Source organism: Vespula pensylvanica, chromosome 18 (genome assembly GCF_014466175.1).
Source record: "Vespula pensylvanica isolate Volc-1 chromosome 18, ASM1446617v1, whole genome shotgun sequence".
NCBI classification, from domain to species: domain Eukaryota; kingdom Metazoa; phylum Arthropoda; class Insecta; order Hymenoptera; family Vespidae; genus Vespula; species Vespula pensylvanica.
This window is the reverse complement of record NC_057702.1, coordinates 861,597-879,097: the sequence shown is the minus strand read 5'-3', so window position 1 is coordinate 879,097 and position 17,501 is coordinate 861,597. Positions and strand designations below refer to the sequence as shown.

General features: G+C 35.3%; 4 protein-coding genes and 1 long non-coding RNA gene across 13 annotated transcripts; 4 read left to right on the top strand and 1 right to left on the bottom strand.

Moving 5' to 3' along the window:
- The first annotated feature begins 251 nt into the window (after positions 1-251).
- On the top strand, positions 252-1,696 carry LOC122635306. Of its 2 annotated transcripts, XR_006328635.1 has the most exons (5): positions 433-463; positions 553-606; positions 708-758; positions 1,092-1,257; positions 1,503-1,696. XR_006328635.1 is itself a non-coding variant. In XM_043825353.1 (4 exons), the coding sequence occupies exons 1-4, from the start codon at positions 447-449 to the stop codon at positions 1,612-1,614; spliced, it is 234 nt and encodes a 77-aa protein (XP_043681288.1). In that variant the 5' UTR covers positions 252-446; the 3' UTR covers positions 1,615-1,696. The 2 variants fall into 2 exon arrangements, 1 of the variants encoding a protein (XP_043681288.1); XM_043825353.1 differs by lacking the exon at positions 1,092-1,257 and having other exon boundaries at positions 252-463.
- Positions 1,697-1,818: 122 nt separating this feature from the next.
- Positions 1,819-4,393, top strand: LOC122635305. Its single transcript, XM_043825352.1, has 5 exons — positions 1,819-1,991; positions 2,055-2,123; positions 2,346-2,569; positions 2,729-2,895; positions 3,585-4,393. The coding sequence occupies exons 1-4, from the start codon at positions 1,975-1,977 to the stop codon at positions 2,875-2,877; spliced, it is 459 nt and encodes a 152-aa protein (XP_043681287.1). The 5' UTR covers positions 1,819-1,974; the 3' UTR covers positions 2,878-2,895; positions 3,585-4,393.
- An 807-nt stretch (positions 4,394-5,200) lies between these two features.
- On the bottom strand, positions 5,201-7,162 carry LOC122635311 (general odorant-binding protein 56d-like). The gene is made up of 5 exons (XM_043825364.1): positions 7,036-7,162; positions 5,922-5,979; positions 5,512-5,709; positions 5,324-5,388; positions 5,201-5,252 (listed from the first exon to the last, which is right to left on the bottom strand). Exons 1-5 carry the CDS (start codon positions 7,087-7,089, stop codon positions 5,226-5,228), a joined length of 402 nt encoding a protein of 133 aa, XP_043681299.1. The 5' UTR covers positions 7,090-7,162; the 3' UTR covers positions 5,201-5,225.
- Positions 5,207-7,058, top strand: LOC122635312. 2 transcript variants are annotated; one of them, XR_006328640.1, is made up of 3 exons: positions 5,207-5,565; positions 6,190-6,348; positions 6,569-7,058. It is a non-coding gene; the product is annotated as an uncharacterized LOC122635312 (long non-coding RNA). The 2 variants fall into 2 exon arrangements; XR_006328641.1 differs by having other exon boundaries at positions 6,175-6,348.
- Positions 7,163-10,187: 3,025 nt separating the features above from the next.
- Positions 10,188-15,530, top strand: LOC122635309 (double-stranded RNA-specific editase Adar). Of its 7 annotated transcripts, XM_043825360.1 has the most exons (8): positions 10,188-10,754; positions 10,843-10,916; positions 11,003-11,063; positions 11,213-12,043; positions 12,114-12,499; positions 12,576-12,870; positions 12,947-13,137; positions 13,254-15,530. In XM_043825360.1, exons 1-8 carry the CDS (start codon positions 10,703-10,705, stop codon positions 13,350-13,352), a joined length of 1,989 nt encoding a protein of 662 aa, XP_043681295.1. In that variant the 5' UTR covers positions 10,188-10,702; the 3' UTR covers positions 13,353-15,530. The 7 variants fall into 7 exon arrangements, with proteins under 7 accessions (XP_043681295.1, XP_043681292.1, XP_043681294.1 ...); XM_043825357.1 differs by having other exon boundaries at positions 10,188-10,916; XM_043825359.1 differs by having other exon boundaries at positions 10,188-10,916; positions 11,003-11,074; positions 11,251-12,043.
- The last annotated feature ends 1,971 nt before the right edge of the window (positions 15,531-17,501 follow it).

Sequence of the window (17,501 nt, the reverse complement as noted above, 5' to 3'; positions counted from 1 at the left end):
CTTTCTTACTCTCATATCGATACTACTCGAAAAGGATTTTGAAGAGGGAAACGATAACGTTTTTTTTTATCAAGATCTTCATCCATTTCTCAATAAATTTTCTAAGTTATGCATAAATAAAAAAATACTCGCGAGATGCATATCCCGTCGATTGTTTCGCCCTTCAGAATCTTGTAGTTCTTTGCGGTACGCTCGCAGTTCATATTTCGTCCATACCTGTCGCTGAAGTCACAAAAAGTTGAGAAACAACATGATTCCTTTGTTTTTAACGACGACTCCGTCGAGAAAGGTTTGCTCCTCACATTTCTTTCGGCTGACTCATCCAAATTATTCGTCAATTTTTAACACCGAAGCATCGAAACATTTCTCGATAACGAACAAACTTTTCTTAACATTCTCAAATCACAAATAATACGTCCGTTTAACAGTTAAGATACTTTGTTAATATGTGCGACCATTGCGCGTGAGTATGATTTGGATTCTTGATATAAGTCATAAACCTTCGCTTACGAACCGATGTATTTAATCACATTTTTCGTTTACATCGTATAGAAAAGTCACCAGCCAAAAAGGATATGCTGGCCAAGTAACGTGCAAGTGCGAGCAGTAAGTATACAATTTGCTTTACCTCGCGGTTAACTTAAATGTAAAATTGCAAATCTATCGTGAAAAATTTGAGCTAAACAAGCACAAAATTTGTTTCGCAGCGGCGAGAAGAAGGAAGAGAAGAAGGAAGAAGGTGGCTGCTGCAGCAGAAAGTACGAACTCCATCAATTTCCTTTTACGGTTCGAGAAGCGACTTAGGAAGATAAATCGAGAAAGAGAGAGAAAGAAAGTTTGCTCTTCGTACTAAATTCAACGAATGATGACCATTAGAAACATTCTTCTTTCTCAGCTTTTTAATACTTTTCTTTCTTTTTTTTTTTTTGGCTAATTTTCGTTATCCTAATATGGCCGCCGCCATTTTCAACATATCGACTCGTAATATGCTTTGATTCTTGATATTTGATTCGAAGATGACTTTTGTGTTTTGAACGCGACGATTCAACGAGAGGAAATGCAATGGGTAAATCGATCGAATGTATGCGCAGAGAACGAAAGGTGGAAAGTGGATGCTGTGGTGCCAAATGTTGCACCAATCCCACGAAGGAACGTAGTGGTTGCTGCTGACATTTCTTGTTCGGAAGGGCCAGAAATTCCAATATAATTCTTCCGATTTTCGAGGACTGTACGAAGAGAAGCATCGAGAGTACAACGGTAATGCATGGGTGTGCGGCCATATGGGTTTTTTCTTTTTCTTTTTAATATTCTTTTCTTCTTGGAATTTGTTCTCTGTATACATACTTACTTCGTTTATCCTGTTAATATTCTTATATATATTAATTAACTAGAGGTGAACTACATTGTACTTGTTAATACACTTTACGTTTCAAGTTTGTCAAGTACATACTTGTTAAATTGAAAATCATACATTTTTGGCATCGTTGTTTTATCTTCTTTAGAGCGAGAGAAGTTGCCGGTGGTTGCTGTATGTCAGGCTGTTGCAAGGACAAAAACAATAAGGCCAAAGAAGTTCGAAAAGAAGGTTGCTGCGGGAAAAATAATAATAAATGATGAAGACCATGTCAATTTTAAACCATATGCGATAATTCTGTAATGCTGTTTTCGAAATAAATATAAGCGATGCTTCGGTAAATGTTCATCTGTTCATTGTTTATTCGGAAAAGTTATATGTGTATTTTATCATCTATCAGTTGGGAACGTGAATGAATCAAACTGGTAACAACTGTTATGAAATTCGTCGGTCGAGTAGCTAAGAACGCGATCTTCTCTTTTTTCTGTCTACTTTTATTTCATCATTTTCGAAGTATCGAATCGATATGTATTAGAAAGGACAAGCATAACCTTTTAGCGTTGAGTTTTATAAATTTTTATTTCGACCAAAATTAATTGAAAAATTTTCTGTTTGGCATAATGTTTAATAATTACAAGTAAGTTTCGAAAGCAGTACGCGATCTTTTCGTTACTTATTCAATTTGTATTCTTACATCTAGAAATTCCAACGAATGTACGAAAAAATCGTCACCAGAAAGTTTCTCGTCAAGACGAATCGGTGATGCGAGGTAAAAAATAATGAACACATACGTTTCGCCAGTTTGATCCTAATGTAGCGAAATTGCACGTTCAAGTAAAAAAAAAAATTGATGAAAACTCGCGAATGATCTCTGATTAAAGAACGATAAAGAGTGTTATTATAGGCTAGAAATATAAACAATATAGGAGAGAGAAAGTGGTCTCGTAATCACGATAATCTTTTCCATATCTCAGAGAATCGGTTTTTACAGGGAAATCAACAGCTGTGAAGGTCCTCCTCAAATGGGATGTTGCTCCTGGAAGCAAACTTGCTGCGGCGGCGGTTGTTGCGAACCGATTTTGCCGAACTGCTGTAATAGCGAGCAAAAAAACGCTAGGCCTCTCCAAAATGCAATGGTTGCATCTGCTTACAGTCCTTGGGAAATGACGATGAATGGAACGACTCTATCATCGATCCTTGGGAACAATGAAACGGGTAATATTTCATCCAATATCGAATAATTTTGATGCTTTTTTCTTTGAAGCTTTTTTCGAATCGATATTATCGTACGAGACACGAAAGATCGAAAAAGGCGGATGATACGTAATCACGAATAATATCGAAATGTATCACAGAAAAATCTTTGATCAACAGAGGAAGTATTGTGTTCGAATCTGCCGAAAACAACGACATGCTACGGCGGAGAATGCGGTAAAACTCCAAGCCAAAATAGAAGTACAAGGAACACGGAGGAAACAAAAACCGATTCGGATTTTTCCACTATACGAGACTCCGATCGATAAAAATAAGAAACTTATTTGGTATATATATATATATATATATATACATATAGTGATAATTCCTATAGAAAAATACAAAAGTAATGCAACGTGCGCGCCCGTGTGTTTAAACTATCGAACTGATCGTTTGATCTTCGATAAAAGACAGAAATTTGAGGAGAAAATCTTTTTGACTTAAAATCTTTTGTTTAAACAGAACGGGACTATTATTTCCCGATCCATGTCGAATAATAGAATCTTTAGCCTTTTATTCCAAGAATCCTAGGTAAAAGATACAAACCTTGAACCTTAACGTTCTCTACGAAATTAGAGTTGGAAATCTAGAGCGCTCCGAGTAATCCCTTTCTCTTCTATCTATTATTAACTAGGATTATCGAAAGAAAAGGGCAAGGATAAGTTTCTCTTTCTCTCCAGAAAATATTCAATTGAACTTTTCAACACGATTCAACGTTACAAATGCGACGTGAATTAATGCTTGTATTTTACGATCTCACATGCGTCGAAAGATATTCGATAAATTTTTCATCCAAGAAACGAAAAAGCAATCGTAATATTTTCGCCACAATAATAATAAATTTTGATCTAATAACGTTTGATACCTGTTATTCTATTTCACGTTTATAACGACAAAGATTGCTTGGTTTCCTATTCGCATGATTGTCTCGTATCTGTTTTCATGAAAATTAATGGAATCGACTGGATTACAAAAGGCTAAAGCAATCACTATCGACAGCTATATTCACCCGGAAATTGGAGAATCACTCTGTGCGATACGAAACGGAACGAGACCAACATTGCCAATAGTTTCTACATTTTATCTATATACATGGAGTATTAAGAAGAACTTAAAGTTCAGGGAATGCAATATTCATTAACCCGAGAAGAAGATACTTACAAAAACAAGAAGAAAGAAAGAAAGAAAAATGCATCTTGATCGAGAAATTAACATCGATTCTTTGATAAATATCGTATCTTTTCTCTTTGCTATCTCTTATCGTCTCCTTTGCTATCGTTTTTATCTCTTTTCACAAAGATAATCGTTAACAGTAGCGATAAAGAATCAGAGGGAATTGGAAAAGACACGGCTTTGGTCGCGTGCCGATGAAAATCGCAATTAGTTTCGAGTACGTTGGGTTGGGTATGTCGAATCGTTCGGATGTTTCGTCGAATGCAAATCGATCAGTAATTGAATCGCGCTCCAACGTACGATTCGCGATAGAGATTTATGCGGAACGGTTCTTTATCGAATATTCAAATATTCACGGGGCAAAGCTTTTTTGTTCGCGAAGCTATTGCAAAAAATAAAGTCACAGTAGTTCGTCGTTTGTAACGTCGGACTTGCAATCACATTTATCCATTAAATGAAGTACTTTACAAATAATAATAAGTCGAATATATACACTTGACTCGTAAGTATAATATACGTTGTAATAAAGAAGTTTTTTTTTAGAACTGGATGTGTTTTGAGTTTTCTAAGAAGAGACATTATGTCGAAGAAAAATTATAAATCTTTCATAGAAATGCTAAGTAGTTTTAATATTAATGGAAATTATATAGTTCATTAAATAGAAATAAAAAATAAATTGATCCGTCCATCAAGAGCAATTATAAGTTTTCTGTATCTCACGTATTATCATCGAATCGTACAAATCGATTCGTTCTCATTCCAAAGTTTAAGAATCGTTTTCCATAAGGAAACGGAATACGCAATAAATCGTATTCGTTGCAGCGCTTGCGAATGTAATTTATTCGTTACTTGTTTATAGGTCGATTCGATATCATAGACAAAATATCGATAGAACGAGACATGAAACATAGCTAGTTGTCGGAATATCGGTATATATGCATATGATCGTAGCTTATTTCTGGAATAATATTTAGAAGTAAAGAAAAGATAAATAGTTCGCCGTATATAGTACTAGCATTGCTGTATTTACGGGAAAAAATACGTCTACTTTGGCCAATTTTTGTTTGAACAAATTAGAATGATATTTCAAAGTCGATGTATTAAACATATTGAAAAGAAATATCATAAAAAAATATTGCTTTAGCGAGCTGTAGTAAGTTCTGCCATCAATCTCTGCTCGGACAGCTAAATTCCAGTCGAACGCGGAATCTGTTAAATCAAAAATTCCTATGTCATCCTAAACTATTATATATGTATAAGCGTTGTTTCAATTGCACGTATCGATTTTTTTGAAATGTTGTTTTTCTTTTATTTTTTTTTTATTTTCTTTTTTTTTTTATTTACAAAATGCTACAAGTCTAAAAATATTTCCAAGTATCATGAACAATTTCAACGTACGATTCAGATATAATAAAAGATCGCATATGCGAGTTTAATAGAACCATTAGACGAAGGAAACGAAATCCAAAATCTGTAAATAAGAAGAAGGAGTATTATTTGGAGGAAGATTTAAATAGAAAACTATGCGAAGATAATAATTACCAGCGGTTGCAATTTGACGTAACATTTGGCTACTTGAAACGCTTTGTCGCAGGGATCATCTCCGGCTGAAAGAAAAACTTCTCGTTACCTTTGGGATTCGAAAGATTTTTATTGATCTTAAAGAAGGGGTTTGCGAAGGCAAAAGTCGAAAAGTAGAATCGAATGGAATCAAGAAAGAAAATACTTACAAACAGACTTGCATCGCTGGAATATCTCCCACGAGGATTCCTGCATAAATTTCGGTAAATGTTGAAGCGCCTTTTCCAAATCCGTCCACTGACCCTTGTCATTGAGGATACCATTTTTTATCATAAAGCATCTTACATAACACTTCACTCGTGGATCATCTTGCTCGAAATCGCCGGTTTTTAATTTTTTCAATGATTCTACAAAAGATAGATATCGAGTTGATTTCATTTATTCGTTATAATCGTCATTTAATATCGTATCATTTAAATTTATGACGTTATTGCACGACAATGATAAAAAGGTTGTCCAAGATGATTTTCAAACTAACACCGAGTTCCCCTTTAAAGGGTAATCGATCAATTTGACGTTGCATCAATCATTATTCCATTTGTCTTTTAAGTACCCTTACCCCATGAAACCATTGACTGCTTGCGGCATTCTCTCTTGATATCCGCTTTCATCGGAACCTGCAAAATGTATTACGATTGGTAGACTCCTTTATCTCTACGTTGCATAGGCTCGTCCTATACGAGTCACGATGAGAAGCCACGAAAGCGAGAAAACGTGTTGTTTCGATCACGAGATCACCTACACTATGTATATCGAGTACATAGGTAGATACATAAACGTACACAGAGTATCACGTAAAATCTCATTTACAGGACTTTCTATTTTAGGAGGACATGATACGGCGAACGAACAAACTCATGGTTCTCTAGGACAATAGAACTATCGTGTACTCCAAAACGAGAGCGATGCAAGGTATTGTGCGTGTACGCGGTGCAACGTGATGGTCGTAACATTCGTCGGACGTAACGAATTTCGAGAAAGAGAAGGTATCGATGAAATTAAATCTCTTGTACACGTATAAAATAAGTAACTTTACTATAGGGACAATTTTTGGAATAGTTTTTTCTTGACTAATTTTGTGTGTGTGACGTGTAAATTCGCTTTCCATTAATTATAAGATTTTAACGGCTATAAGAAAAATTTGGAGTATAAATCAATTACAAGCGAGCTGGCGTGTATTGGTACAAGTATCAATCGTTTTTTCAGAGCATCGACACGGAGAATGAACATTGGAGGTCAACGATGCGTCGAATCTCGAGAGACCTTTAAAAACATAGATATAGAAAAAAATAGAAAAACAACTGACGTCACGAGTATCGTCCGATAGAAAAAATTAGGAAGAGTAATTGTCTTTTATTTATTGCAAAAAGTATCGATAAAAAAGTCTGGAATGAAATGCACGGGTTTGACACAAATTCGATTGGATCAAAACGCAAATTCGTGTTCGAAAGAGATATAGATTTATCGAAGAATTAAAATAAGGATATTTCCGAATTATAATCATCGCCATTAAATTTGACGGTATCGTTTTTATTGTTTTTGTGTTTATTGTATCGTACGTTTACAACTTTCACTCAAACGTGTGCTTTTACGATCAACGACCCACAATCACATTGAAAAAATTGGATTGGTAGAAAATTTACTAGACCATCGATTATCGATCAAAGACGTACCAGAAGAGCCAAGAGAATCGTGCAAACGACGAGCAATCGACCATTTATCTTCATTTTTGAACCAGAGAACCGACCTTTCTTCGAATTATCCTTCGAATTTATCCCAGAATTATCCCTTATCCCACACAAACCGTATTCCTCTTTCTCTTTTTTCTTTCTTTTCTTCTCGTTTTACCAACTGGTATATTTTCCTTCGAACTTGTACGAAACAATTCAATCGAATACTTCGAAATTTATTGCAACGCTTTAATTGCACCGTCCGTAAGTATATAGCTCATAAAAAATGCATGCATACAGAAAGTTTATAAAACTTTACATACATATTATCGCTCGGCGTAGGTATATACTCGTAAATGTTAATCGATTGACAGAGAAGTATGTCAGTCGGGTCAATCGGTTAAAATGATTTATTTTCATTTAAGAATAATCGTGGTACACAAACATATATTGCAAATTTATTTCCTTTTATTTCAATTAATAATTTTTATATTCTGCGCAGTGCTTTTTTTTCTTTCTTTTTTTTTTACAAGATTAGATGCATTGCTATTGCTGATGTGCTTTTCGAGGTCTTTCTGTCACGCTTTAGTTCTTTATCTAAATTTCTGAGCACATTTTTCTCTCAATGATCTAGAAAGATCATTGCTTACGTCATTCTCTAAAATCCAAAGTGCGTAATAAGGGAGAAAGAGAGAGAAATTAACATGAGCAATACAGCATACAAGCAGTGATTTCTGTGACGATCTAATCATGTGACGATCGATCGGAATCGTACGATTCGTTCGGCAAATTGCTCGAGCGTGACATTAATCGCGTAGCTGTCACGAACCAACGTACGTATATCAACGATAATCGAGTTGTTGAGATGTTTAATCTGACCGAATCGCGGTTAGAAAGATTTTCTGAGATTCGTCTTAAATTGGAGTGCTTCTAAATACTCGTTTTTTTTTCATCGTCGATTTAATCGATTATAAAATAATGTAGTCATGAATAATGCAATAGAATATATGTCAGAATTGAATTTTTTTCCGAATATGTCATTTTATGGATTTACATGTATTATCTAAAAATGATTAAACGATGTCGTAAAATATACATAAAAGATAAGAGAAATGTTGGAGACGATCGTTTGAAGGAATAAAATTAAGACGCATTTTGACGAATTCTTAATGAATAGTTATGTTTATCGTTATTTGAATATAAATCATTCGATAAGAGACAGAACCAATCGATGTGTCACAATTTCCTTTTCCGAGTTCGAACGAACTGTAGATTGCCATCATAAATTCGATTCGTATTTCTCCGAGCTGGCAAATATAGAAACGAAAAAGAATAAATCCGGTCTCTTCTTTTGGGAAAACGAAGAAAAAGATTAATTTCCTTTCAAAGTCCGTTTACCCTTGTAAATAGCCGGAAGCGCAGGTGGTCGTTCGATAAAAGAAGAAAAGGCTGGTTGGTAATCGGATGTGAAAATATCAAAGAAATATTAAGGGTCTGTTCCGTAAACGGTGTTGGCAACTGATAATCTAATGATATTATTAGATTTAGTAAAATATTTGGTCCACTTAGAATAGAATTATTTGTCAATCAAATATTGTTAGACAGTTGTCTGGAACTTTGGAAAAGCGTGTTATAGATCTTCAGTATTTTAAATGTATAATTAAATTTTTAAAGAGCATCTTTGATACTACGTGCAATAAGATCATTCATGTAAGTTATTAATATTTTGTATCTCATCAAATCTTTGGAAACGTTAGCTATAGGTATATTTTAGTAAACTAGTAGGGCTATTGCAAAGATTAAACTGAATTTTAATCAATTTCAATTAACGAGCAACAAAATAACGTGCGAGCAGTAATTGCTCTCAGGATCGATTGAGTGAAAACGATTGCAGTCGCCAGTGAATTATTGACGCAGTTAAACGGTGATTTTCTAAAATTCTCTTTCAGGTATTATTAACTTTAAAAAGATCCTCGAAAACGAAGCTGGCAATCACCGATCAAACGTTTCAAACGAATAGACTCATCAATCTCGATGAATTTGTCAATTTATCGGCATTTTATTGAGATTTACTTGACAAAATAGCGCATAAAAGAGCAACGAGATTGAAGCATATATTTATACACAAATACGATTTGTGATAGGCACTTATTAATTTATTAGACATGAATGTCTTAAAAATATTACATCAATTATGTCACTTATGTCAATAATTTCAATATTCGGGAATAGAAGTTTATTTTCGACATTACGATCTTATACTTGGAACAGTTGTAAAATGAATTTACAAATAAATTAATTCATTGCGATCTAACGATCATCGTTTTTAGAGAATGACGATATTTAGATAATAACAATAAATCAATCACTTGTTACATTAATTCATTTTAATACATTTTAAATAATAAGAAATATTTATTTTTCGTGTTAAATAAATATTCCTGGATATCTTAGAAAAAAGAAAATTTATCATATAACATATATTATGTGTAAGTCTTTCATGTAAATTTTATAAGATTATCCTTGTTCGTATAATTAAACCGCTAAAGTATTAAAGCATATTATAAACCATGCTGTTGAAATATTTGCAGTTTGTGCTGTTTCATTTTCTGTAGTCGTTCTTTGAATCTTATAAATTTTAAATAAGATTTAAATCAGACGAAGGATATAGCACTTTGACATTCCAATAATTTTACGTAATATGTCAAGTGAGTTTAATAAAAAGAATCGATTAAAAATCTTTAGATGTAGGTATAAAAAAATCGGTCTATTAATAAATTTTAGATAGAAAAGTTTATTTTAAAAATTTATCGAAGAATCCTATCCATCTAGAGCACGATTATTTTTAGATAATGAAAAATTGTTTAAATAAAACGAAGAAAACTATTCGGTAGAGTTAATAATACATATACGTCCTCGATCCTACGTAAGAAATAGAAGATATGTAGGTAGGTCAGTAGATAGATAAGTAGGAAGGAAGGAGGATTATGTAGACGTGGAGTCTACATAGAGATAGGGTTGCGACTAGGAGGCAGTCTAGCGCGATCGTGGAGGGAGGGGGATTACGTTCAAATCGACTCGACTCGTTTCCCTTGTGCGGGATGCGCATTGCGCTATGCGAGGAACGCGCATGCGCCTTGCTCGAATAAATTGTAGAGAGCGCGGGTAAGAGTGGATAAACTTGATGTGCGCGACGCTCGCATCGCGAAACGATTCGATCGTTCCTACGAGGAGTACCTCGTCGCCCGTTCGATTACCTCGCGAGTACTGTAATTGATTACTTTTTACGAGGAGTCAAAAGTCGCGATTTGTCTCATTTTGTTTCTCCTTTTACGTGTCTAACTAGAAAGTCGTGTTTGAATCATTGAGGTTAGGTGGTTAGTGGTAGATTATCGTTGTACGAGGTAGAGATAGGGAGAACGAAAGAGTGTATGCGAGTGAGTGAGTGAGAGAGGGAGAGGGAGAGAGAGAGAGAGAGAGAGAGAGAGAGAGAGAGAAGAAGAAGAAGAGAAAGGAAAAGGTCGTCTGTGGCGCTGCAGAGCTTCGCGCACAAGAATAATTAAAATCAATGTAACGACGGTGGTGCGGTGTTCTTCAAGTCACGTTCTGCGTGCGTCGGTTTTTTAAAAAGCACTACATTTGTACGACCGACATAGAGAGAGAGAGAGAGATGTCGAACGGATTGATGCTGCCGAATGACAATCACGATATGTGCCAGACGAGTAAGGACACACAGAATAACGTTCCTCGTCTATCGTATCCGTCTACGATATTTCTGTCCCTCTTTTCTCATGATGCGATCCTACGCAGCTAGCACCACCCCGATGGTCGTCGTTGATGCCGCTGCATCCATGGAGGGGTTGCAAGGAGAACACTCCACTGGGGTAAGTTCCAGCTAATTAGAGTTATTTTTAGAGAGAACTTTTTCTCTATCTCAGCACGTATTCCTCTCTCATTATCCCCTTTGCAGATGGACCAGCAGAACGTTACCAGGCCTATATTGAAGAGAACCGCTGAATCTGATCTGGAAGGTCAGTTACAGGTTGTTCCTGCACTTAATAATATAGAGTATGATTCTTTTTCTTATTTTCTTTAGTCCGATAACATTTTTCTTTTATCTGCTATATAATATTATACAATATTTTTGAACGAATTAGTTTCTGTTTCATACCTTTATCAGGTATAACTATACCAAAAAAGCGTCACAAACATCCACAGCCAAAGAATGCAGTATGTGCTTTAAACGAATTGAAGACTGGAGCTGTCTACAAGGTAGTTGGTCAAACTGGACCTACTCATGCTCCTATATTTACCATCGCCGTGCAGATAGATGGACAGACTTACGAGGGCAGAGGACGTACCAAAAAGATGGCCAAACATGCGGCTGCGGAACTTGCTTTAAGAAATATAGTGCAGTTTCGTAATACACCGGAAGTACATCAAGCTATTAACACGTGCCAGCCTGTCATTCCCCTGGAACCTGATTTCACCAGTGATGTCACCGAGGGAGATAATCATCTTGTAAATGCATTCAAAACGTTGACTCAAGAACCAAAAAATACTAACAAATTTTTGGACAAGGGTCCCGTTGCTCTCATCAATGAATTATATCCTGGAGTTGTATACAAATGTATATCTGATAGCGGAGAAAGCTATGCCAAGTTTACAATATCTGTAACAATCGATGGAGAAACTTTCGAGGGAACTGGTCCGAGTAAAAAGCTGGCTAAAGCTGCGGCCAGTAAAGCGGCTTTGGCAAAATTAAGGAACGTCCACAGTTCCTCTTTTTGCATTCAGCTCCCTGTTCGTGTATTACCCAACTTCTCGAATTCCGGTCATTGGCAGGAACAGATGACCTTGCCACAAATTTTGGCAGACAAAATAGGAAAAATGGTAAATCAAAAATTCACTGAACTTATACAGAGCAAGCCACATCATGCTCGACGTAAAGTATTAGCCGGCATAGTGCAAACGAATGGGTCGGATGCCGAATTAATATGCGTCACTACTGGTAAACCGTAGATCTCTGTAAAGACTGTCTTGGACGTAATAGGATTTTGATCATTTTTTATTCTTTTAAGGTACGAAATGCGTATCCGGGGATTATTTAAGCGTAAGCGGTAGAGCTCTAAACGACTGCCATGCGGAAGTTGTAGCACGACGATGTCTCTGCGAATATTTGTACAAGCAATTGGAGTTGCATACCGAAAATCGTTCTGCCGAGTCTGTCTTGGAACATTTAAAGAAGGGCTTCAGATTGAAGCAGGGAATTCAGTTTCATTTATACATAAATACAGCTCCCTGCGGGGATGCCAGAATATTTTCTCCTCACGAGGAAAACGAATCAGTGGATAAACATCCTAACAGACGGGCCAGAGGTCAATTAAGAACCAAGATAGAATCAGGAGAAGGTACGATACCTGTGAAGAGCAGCGAAGGAATTCAGACTTGGGATGGTGTTCTTATGGTAGGTAGGGTTCTATGCTTAACTAACGCGAATGATTTATTTTATTTAACATTTATTCATTTATTTCAATTCGCAGGGACAAAGACTGCTGACGATGTCGTGTTCAGACAAAATAGCTCGATGGAACGTACTTGGTGTGCAAGGTGCACTTCTAAGCCACTTCATCGAGCCAATTTACTTCCACAGCATCGTTCTCGGCAGTCTGTTGAACCCTAGTCACATGTATCGAGCTGTTTGCGGCCGTATCGAAAATACTATTCAAGGTCTACCACCGCCGTATAGGCTCAATAAACCATTGATGAGCCTCATAACTTCGTCCGAAGTTAGGCAACCAGGCAAGGCACCGAATTATAGCGTAAATTGGACTATTGGTGCGTATGCTTACCTCGTCTAATATGTCTTTTTGCAAATTCTAACCAGTACGTTTCTTTTTAATAATGTACGCAGGTCAAACCGAAGCAGAAGTTATAAATTGTACAACCGGAAAGGACGAATTGGGTAAACCCTCTAGAATTTCGAAGCAGAGACTCTTCAGGAAGTTCTTCAATCTGTTAGGTAAATTGGAAACGATCGACGATGCCGATCGGAATCAATGCCGTCATTACCTCGATGCTAAATCATCGGTTCAAGATTACTCTGTAAGTTATCGATGTATAATACTCGTTAGAAAAATATTCAATACAAGATATTGATGTACATATGCGCGCGCAGAGAAAAAAGAACTGTTGCTTTATTCTGTTTTCTTTTATGACAGCTTGCCAAACGTCAATTGAAGGATGCGTTTGTACGCGCTCAGCTCGGTAGTTGGGTAAAAAAACCGATTGAGCAAGACATGTTTGAAGTGGATATCTGACTAAATCAGAGTATCGATGCGAACCCAACGAATAGGATAAACTCTGAGTTAGCGGAGTATGTAGTTCCTAGTGTAAAATAGGTCGCTCGTTCGGCGTGTCATGCTATGGCAGAATTTGGCATCAGTAAAGCATAAATCGTAGGATGTTAAGAGCAAATACTTTGACTTTGTCACCGCACGATCCAACGACTAGTAAACATGTCACGTTCAAAGTGTACAATGAATCGATTGCTTTCGGTTTTAACCAAGAGCAAAATCAAGTCGGTACTCTTCGAATTTTTTGATCTTAAATTCTAGTCACACGTCAATTTTTGACAGTTTCTATAGACTGGTAGATAGATAAGGCAAAAAGTTTCTTTTCGTAAACATTCATAATTAATCAACGGAAGGGTGCAAGAGTATTAGAATGTTTTAGATTTTACGTTCTGTCGGTGTGTCGAGAAATCTGTGGATATTTCAGAATGAAACGAGTCAGCACATATCCATTCTTCGAAGTCTTATTGTTAAACTGTCGTTGATCTCGTACAGCTACTTAAGTTTTATTGGACGAAAGAGAAATTCGACGAAAGACCCTTTACATCCTCCTTCTCTTTCTCCCTTTTAATCGACTTTGCTACCTACCAAAATTTTTCTCGAAGAATCGATGCTTCTTCGTTAAGCTTCGATCAAAAACTTTTCACGTAGATTTTATTCAACTTTCATTTGTTATTTGAACGTTTTGCTTTAGATGAAAGTTATCGTGTCAGCACGATTATTCGGAACGAATCAACGTGTAATTTCAAATTTCAATAGCTCGAGTAATGTACGTGATACCGCAGACGCTAATTCAACGAGCCTATTGTGTCGACAGTGTGTATCCGGGTCACTTGTTTCTAGGAGCCGTTGTATCTGCGTTCATATATATTCTATATACCTATAGACAAAGAGAAAAAGAAAGACCCTCTTGAAAGCGTTCTCTTTTTCTCTGTTACATTCATTTGAGACTTTAAATCCTGCTCCTGGATAATAATCAAGCGATTTTAAATATGACTTTTAGTAATGTCATCGTTTTCCTCAAGTAGAACTTGTACGTAAGTTATTTAACGTGAAATAAGTTTTTTGATTTAAAAAAAGAGATATCTCGAGTATTCACAACAGCTACGTCACTGGCAAAACGGGCGCCTCGTCCTCCCCCTCTCCCTCTCCCTCTCCCTCTCTCTCTCTCTCTGCCTTTCCCTCTCCCTCGCTTCCTCCCAACGTCTAGAAATCCAAGCCATTGTTAGAACGAACTCAGACTCCGCGGTTGTTTTCCTAAGGTCCCTCGCGGGAAAAATCAATGTCCAGTACCGTGTAGCGAGGGATTTACCCACGTAGCTACGGTATTGTTTTAATAGGGCTCTAGTATTTACCATAGCGGCTTGATCTTGATCTGCTGTTTATTGCATCCCTGTGAAAGGCTGTGACCAGATCCAGATTTTCACGAAGGATTTTTTAAAGACATTTAATCGTTCATTGTATCATGGAATTTGATAAACGAAAAAGACAAGTAAAGAAGAAGAAATAAAAGACGTTTTCGATGACAAAAACTCGATCGAAAAAAAAAAATCAAAAAAAAATTTTTGTGAAAAAATAGAACGTTTCTTTTCTTCGATGTTTCGTTTATCGTCTTCGCCAATCCTTCGATGAGAGAAGAGCGTCCTTCAACAGTTCGATGTCGTTACCATTAATTTTGATAGCACATATGTGAGAATGCGTATGCGTGTATGTATGTATGAGAAAGATTAGATAAATTAGCGCGAATGTTTGCGTTTGCCAAAGAGAAAATGAAACGTGAGAGAAATGTGAGAGCAATGCTAATTAAAAAGTAAAGTATTAGTAGAAGAGTAAGTTATAAATATTAATAAGTACTTAGTGGATGATTATTTAGAAAGTCCTAAGATCGTTGCCTCACTGTGCCAGTATTACAATTATAATGCAATTCTGCCGTAGTGACACACTGCCCGAAGTCGATCTAGTTTTGCGTCAAAGAACTCGAGGACTCCGGCCGTGTTGCTTCTTTCGATTTATCCTCCTCGATTATCAGAACCAAAATATAATATTTGTGTTCGTATCTACGTTCGGACGTTAAAGTCGAATCTGCGTTTACAGTTGCATTTAGTTTATCGATAAGATATTCCAGAAGAAAGAGAAGAAGAGAGAGAGAGAGAGAGAGAGAGAGAGAGAGAGAGAGAGAAAGGATACCGGAATAAAGTGAGCTATATATATATATATATATACACACACACACACATTTATATCGATCAAGCTAGTCATTTACGTACCAGGTCAAATATTAGCTCTACGTAATTTTTTGCTTGCTGCATAATTGTTTTTTATATTTGCTTTTTTAATTTATTTTTAACTCATCATAATATTTTTTCATATCATCGCTAATAATGACAATCCTAAAATCGAATTTAGTACAGCTTTCTTTTTTTTTTTTTTTTTTTTATTTTACTATGCATAATATTAATATTATCTTCTTTTGCGTTACAAAAGAAAGCACAGATTTTAGGTAGAAGTAGCTAGAAATTTATTAAGTTTTTTACTTCTTTCATTTTGTTTTAATTATTATGATAAGATTTTTTTATCTTTATATTATTCTTTTTTGTTTGTGAAGAAACTATAAAATCCAATAGATTCCAACAGGTTAAACATTTTCAACGACATCTTTTTGTATTTATTTCATTATTTTTTTCTCCAATCTATTCTCTGATGTTTTTTCTCTTTCTTTTCTTCTTCCTTTCCTCTCTCTCTCTCTCTCTCTCTCTCTCTCTCTCTCTCTCTCCCTCTCTCTCTCTTTCTCTCTCTCTCTCTCTATTTCTAATTCTATTTATATTTTTCTTCGCAAAAAAGAACGATGCATTTCTTCTATTGTAACGCGTATACAGACGTACGTAGCAACGATCGTGCCAAGAAACGCAATCGTTACGTTGCATCGTACATTAATATAAACATTAGTCCTCTATAACTTACAAATAGTATTCTTATATATGCATTTTACTTCATATTCTCGTGTAAAAAAAAATTCATTTCAAATTCATACCCAAAAGTTGTTTATTAAATATAAATTATACTTGATGTGATATAATATAAATTGTAAAATATATAATTTATTTTTAACCGTTGATATATTTGGGTTATTTGGATATTATTGAATTATAAGAAAATTGTGTTATAAAAAAATTGTGTTATAGAGGATTAAAAAGCACGATGAAAGAGTAAAGAAGACATAGGAGCTTTTTTCTTATTGTTAGTTGACGCTTCTTCTCGTAGTCGAGACCCGTTTGTTAATTCTATTGCCCTCTGGCTAAGTGAAAAGAAAAGAAAAGGAGGCTACGATGTTAAATATGACAAGAACAACGAGTTCATCCGTAACACGAAACTCAAGGACGTATATGCCTCCATTCTCCTTCTTCTCTCTTTCATCATTGTTTTGTGCAGTAGTAGCAGTACGAGAGTGTCCGTATGCATATGTGTGTATAATATGTGTATATATATATATATATATATATATATATATGCACATATTATTCGTAAAAAAGAGTAAAGACATACGCATACATGTAGTACGTATACATATGTATTTATAAATATAATACATTTTTAGAAAAAGATCATATATTACTTAGTGGTCGAAAAGTGATCAGTATAAATTTCAAGAGTGAGAATTTAGTTATTAATTATTACTCGGTAGTTTTAGTAGAATTTAAAAAGAACTTCGATTTCCAATTTTTCTCCTGTTATACGAAGACATTATCTATTTACAAGTAAAAACAGTACCGCGGGTGAGTCACCTAAAACGAAAAATATAAATATACCTCGGTTATTCTTGATGATAAAAATAAAATTTCTGAAGAAGAATATGTTTAATTCGGAAGAGTTGATATAGGAGTGAAAACTTTTATTTGAAGATTATATTTTTTACAATGTAAGGATATAAAAGGAATTTAATTTTTTGACTATGAACAAGATGTAAAACAGATCAATTCAAGGTATATTCGTAACTTTTGTTGTAATACCTGTAAACCGAAATATTTTTCTTAAAATCTCCATATTTTTTAATCTTATAAAATGTTTTATGGAAGGTGAAATAGGATAATGTATACTCAAATTTTCTTAAGACAATAT

Excerpts from the sequence above, each read along its gene's own strand:
- LOC122635306 (XM_043825353.1), top strand. Across the intron at positions 607-707 it reads GTAACGTGCAAGTGCGAGCA|CGGCGAGAAGAAGGAAGAGA; the intron begins GTAAGTATACAA and ends TTTGTTTCGCAG. Across the intron at positions 759-1,502 it reads GGTGGCTGCTGCAGCAGAAA|AGCGAGAGAAGTTGCCGGTG; the intron begins GTACGAACTCCA and ends TATCTTCTTTAG.
- LOC122635305 (XM_043825352.1), top strand. Across the intron at positions 2,124-2,345 it reads AGACGAATCGGTGATGCGAG|GGAAATCAACAGCTGTGAAG; the intron begins GTAAAAAATAAT and ends CGGTTTTTACAG. Across the intron at positions 2,570-2,728 it reads CCTTGGGAACAATGAAACGG|AGGAAGTATTGTGTTCGAAT; the intron begins GTAATATTTCAT and ends TTTGATCAACAG.
- LOC122635311 (XM_043825364.1), bottom strand. The coding sequence starts at position 7,089 with ATGAAGATAAATGGTCGATTGCTCGTCGTTTGCACGATTCTCTTGGCT. Across the intron at positions 5,389-5,511 it reads CCAGCGATGCAAGTCTGTTT|CCGGAGATGATCCCTGCGAC; the intron begins GTAAGTATTTTC and ends TTTTTCTTTCAG. Across the intron at positions 5,253-5,323 it reads ACGTCAAATTGCAACCGCTG|ATTTTGGATTTCGTTTCCTT; the intron begins GTAATTATTATC and ends TCTTATTTACAG.
- LOC122635309 (XM_043825357.1), top strand. The coding sequence starts at position 10,728 with ATGACAATCACGATATGTGCCAGACGAGTAAGGACACACAGAATAACG. Across the intron at positions 12,044-12,113 it reads ATTAATATGCGTCACTACTG|GTACGAAATGCGTATCCGGG; the intron begins GTAAACCGTAGA and ends TATTCTTTTAAG. Across the intron at positions 12,500-12,575 it reads CTTGGGATGGTGTTCTTATG|GGACAAAGACTGCTGACGAT; the intron begins GTAGGTAGGGTT and ends TTCAATTCGCAG.